Consider the following 4878-nt stretch of genomic DNA (forward strand, 5'->3'; position numbering starts at 1 on the left):
GAGCAGTTGAAAAGAAGTTCCAGTAAAATACTATCTCCTGGAATGTCAAGCAACCAACGACCTTAGAAGAGCTTTAAGAGTCCCTGAACCTTGCAGTAACCAACCTGAACCCATCAACACTGCCACTCTTCTGGCCATAAAAGGTGTCCAGCAGTTGGAGACCCTCATAAATACTGTCAAGCAGTATCCTCCCCCGCGATAGCAGCCTGATTCATTTACTATAAAAAATCTAACACGGGCTATTCATGCCCGTGCCACCTCTTGGGTGGCTCAGTCGTCATCAATCAAACAATCAATGAACCAATAATCCTTCTGTACGTTCCATAGTTCTTGTGTGTTGACCAACAGACTTCCTGGAGTTTCCATAATTCTCATGTTCAATAAGCAATCTTTGACTATACAACAAAAATATTTCGTTCAAATAAACAATCTTTGCCTCGACATGAACAATTATACTAAAAATAAATAATCTTTAATTACCAAAAATAATTGGTGCAAATAATGAAGCAGCTCACGTGACGAACTTCAACGGTAATTTAGGCCTACGACCGTGTGACGCGAAAAGCCTAACAGAGCTTCGTAGGCCAGACTGTTCTCCTAACGTTTCCCAACGTCAAGAAATGTCGTACTAAAGTGTCCTAAACTAACCAACCAGAGGACCCAAAAACAGAAAACGGGACAGTACGTCACTTTCGCGAGCCGCTTTCATTTTCTAGTACGAAAATTTTAGGCCTTAGTAATGCATAGGAGCGAAAAGCGACGTTGTCTGTAGGAGGACAGATTATATGATCGCACCATTTTCTAATGCGACGATTGCTGGCCTTAGGTGGAGTATACGTCAAAATGCGACGTACTAACAGGAGGAGAGGTTGAACGAGGCATACACCCCACTGATGGGTGAGCACAGACGGATAAACACAATAAAATATCGCGCGCACATATAAATGCGTCAAACGCAAATAAAATGTAAATACAAGTACAAATAAATGAAGGAATAACAAGAGTGGAGTCTGTGAAGATGACAAGAGAGTTTAGGACACGAGAAAAATGACTGAAAAACACGAGGAGCGGAGGACGGACAACAGCCACCGAAAACATGAAACTTTTGGCGGGACTCTAGCAGATATATTCAGGCTCAATAACTTTGTTCACCAGTCTCTTCTCTCCTCCTTCCCCTTCCCTTCCCTCCCCTTCCCTTCCCTCCCCTTCCCTTCCCTCCCCTTCCCTTCCCTTCCCTTCCCTTCCTTCCCTTCCCTTCCCTTCCCTCCCCTTCCCTCCCCTTCCTTCCCCCCTCTCTCTCTCTCTCTCTCTCTCTCTCTCTCTCTCTCTCTCTCTCTCTCTCTCTCTCTCTCTCTCTCTCTCTCTCTCTCTTATAAAGGTTATATTGCATTTCATTTTTTCTTGCAAGTGTTATCTGCTTTCAAAATTGAAATTGAAAGTATTTTTATCCCTATATTGGCCAACATTATTGTGTATTTTATCTATATATTGGCCAGCATTAATGCACATTTTATCTGTATATAGGCCAACGTTACAGTGATGTTATCTCTATATTCGCTAAAGTTTTGGTGTATTTTTGTCTCCATATTCGTCAACGTTATGGTGTATTTTATTTATATACATGCCAACGTTATGATTGCTGAGATCAATAACCAGATAATACAGAGTTACACTCTACCCACTTCAAGACCCCGGACCAGTGCGGAAGGTGGACTGAACGACCCTGCAACAGGAACGGCAGCAACCCGAACATAAACTGCCAACATGTCACACTCTTAATTTACTACCCCATTAATGCCCCATTACTTTATGTTGTTTAAGATTTGCTACTTGGAACAAAAGTTGCAAGTAGCACGGGCTACGGTGAGCCCGTTGTGGACTTACCTGGCACAGGAGCGGGGCTGTAACTTGCATTACTTTAATGCCGCATACATTTAATACCCCATGTATGTCATTCATCCATGTCACCTACCACCTCACCACTAGAGGATATAATCAGGAGCTACACAAATTTTTTTTATGGGCTATTCATGCCCGTGCCACCTTTTGGGTGGCTTAATCTTCATCAGTCAGAAGAATTTGTCTTTGAGAATGTGAGGAGAGACCTTACGAAACGCATCACAAGGCGTCATAGCCAAATAATAAGTAAAAATTAACTCTGGAGAGTTAATTTTTAATCTTCCTGCTTCAGTGAATAGAAATATAAGAAATATCGAGAAGATTCGTGCTAGAATCATAAATCTAAAACTTTCTGTCGTTTTCAACGAAATAGGCTTAAAATAAAGTCTGCTACCAAAATATATTAATATATATAATTGATATATAATATATAGGTATATTGTAACACGATAAAAAGTTCAAATATTCAAGAGTGAGAACGGAGGACATTATGAGCCAGCAAACAGCCACAAGGAGACAGCGTCACTCCACCAAGACAATGTATTCATCTTCCACCTCACGCTGGTGAAAAGGTTTTAACTTAGATTAACCTTTTGCGTCTCCCGCCTCGCCTTTACTACGACAACAACTCCCTTCCTGGAAGGAAATGTGTCTTCGTGGAAACTGTTGCGTCTGGAACAGTGAAGCGACTGTCTGGGTATGAATAGAGAGGCGAGAGGTAGACAGGAATCTAAAGGAAGCCTTTGGGAAAAGCATTGTTGTGACTGTAAGATAAAATAAGTGCCTCGAAAATTAAACTGCGCGTGTGAGGAAAATAAATCTTGCTCCTGGAAAACGTCTGAAAATAAAAATTGAATTAACTCTTGGAGAGGAAATAGTGGCTGGAATTTTAAAAGAAAGTAATATGAAAGTGGTAATGCGTTGTCTGGAAACGAAAAAGATAATCTAGCCTATCAATTATTTGTATTGAGTTTGAGGTCGTGACCCCATATGTGAATACATTTTATATGAAAGCTTAACATTTTGCAATGAAAGGAAAGAAAGCATAAAGTTATGTAAGAGATATGTTTACACTGAAGGACTCTGCTTTAACCTTGAAGTCTGAGAGCGTTTATGAAAAGAAGAACTAAACTTTATTCACACGTTGAAAGACAGGAAATTTAAGAGGAATTAGTAGTGTAAGGTGTAGGTGGAAATGCTGCTTGATAACATATTAATCCGCTTCAAGAAACAGAGGAAGGTCACCGCTTTGTTTACAGTGAAAACATTGGTGTACAGGAGGGAGAGACACGAGGACACTACAGCACCGCCACACACGTGTCCCACCCGTGTGTGTGTGTGTGTGTGTGTGTGTGTGTGTGTGTGTGTGTGTGTGTGTGTGTGTGTGTGTGTGCATGTGCGTGTGCATGTGCGTGTGCACGCGCGCGCCTGCCGACCGTGCGTGCGTGATCTCAGCCGCGCATTTCGCTCGCAAAATAGAAACGACTGTAACAAATAAATTAACCGTGTTTGGTAGTTAAATTCTGCAGGTGCAGAGATACAATTACAAAATACGAGATAAAACAATTTCCAACAAGAAAAGATCTTGCTGGAAACAGAAAGTCGATGCTTAAAATTAAAAGTTGGTTGGTTGCTCGATAATAAAAGTCGTCGTTTTTCTTCGTCGAAAAAAAAAAGTTCTCTCAAATAGGGACGGTTGCATGAAATGGAAAGTTTATCCTGGAATGATGAAAGGGTCTCTGGAATTGGAAACCGAAGTCTGGAATTAACATTGGTGCCAGAAATTGAAGACCTGCAAGTTAGAATGGTGAAAGAGTCCCTGGAATTGAAAGATATTATCTGGAATTAATTCCTGGTGACTGGAATGGGAGATAATCAACGGCTGTCAGGAATTAAAAACGTAGATCTGGAACTAACACGTGATAAGATGAAGGGTAAACTGTAGCCAGAGTTGAGAGAAAGGCTCCTGCAATTCACAGCTGGAGTCTCATCTGGATATCTTGAGATAGGAGCAAAAGACTTGAAATTATGAGTAATCGAGTTTCTGCAATTGAAAACCGGGTTCTGGAAGTAAAGTAAGGTATATGGATAGCTGGAATGCTGAGATGGGAGCCCCTGGAAGGAAATTTAGTGTCGAGAGACGGAAAGGGAAGATGTTGGAATAAGGAACGGAAGCTTTAAATGGGAAATATATCCTCAGGGATGAAAATTACTGCAAGAACGAAGCGCCTGAAATGGAAACCTGATTCCTGGAATAGATTGGTGTGTGTTACGAAGACCTGCTGCCTGGGAAGATGGTCTGTGTGCTTGGGATGAAACGCTCATGTCTGGGATAGATTACATGTGCTTTGTATGAGGACCTGATGCCTGTGAAAGTTGGCATATGTTATGGCGGGACAATATATTCCTGCAATAGATTGGTGTTTTTGTTATGAAGATCTGCGCCTGGAAAAGTTTCCAGCCCTGGCTAGTGATGGAAACCTTATGACTTTTTTACTCCAACACTTTAATTACACTATTAAGTGGTAGGTAGACAACTGTTACCATCATTACCATTGTCTACCTACCAGGACCGGCCCGGACAACTACCACTCTACCTGATTAATTCATGAAACACGTCTCCCTGTACTGCACTAGCCAAGGGTTACCACCCTCACTACACACACACACACACACACACACACATACACACACACACACACACACACACACACACACACACACACACACACACACACACACACACCATCCTAAGTGCATCTACCATGTAAGTTATTCCATTGGTCAATAAGAGATCTCATTAGCTTTGCAATATAAATTAATTTGTCAGTTAAGACGAATTGCCTTAGACATCCATTCTTCTGGCCAGAATCCCAGTTATATCAGAGGTCTCTCGCTTGACCCTAATAATGTCCATGACCCCATAATTGACATTTATAATTCTTACGTTTACCTGCAAATTCCTTCTATTCCCTGTAA

At 41.4% G+C, this 4878-nt stretch overlaps 1 protein-coding gene across 1 annotated transcript in view; it reads right to left on the reverse strand.

Annotated features, from left to right (window-relative positions):
* The window catches only part of LOC138366012 (uro-adherence factor A-like), a 9700-nt gene extending 7741 nt beyond the window's left edge, over positions 1-1959 (reverse strand). The window contains exon 1 of the mRNA XM_069326731.1: positions 1885-1959. Within this exon, the coding sequence (XP_069182832.1) occupies positions 1885-1959 (75 nt within the window). The remainder of the gene's footprint in view (positions 1-1884) is intronic.
* Between the last annotated feature and the right edge of the window lie 2919 nt (positions 1960-4878).

This window comes from Procambarus clarkii, chromosome 18 (genome assembly GCF_040958095.1).
Source record: "Procambarus clarkii isolate CNS0578487 chromosome 18, FALCON_Pclarkii_2.0, whole genome shotgun sequence".
NCBI classification, from domain to species: domain Eukaryota; kingdom Metazoa; phylum Arthropoda; class Malacostraca; order Decapoda; family Cambaridae; genus Procambarus; species Procambarus clarkii.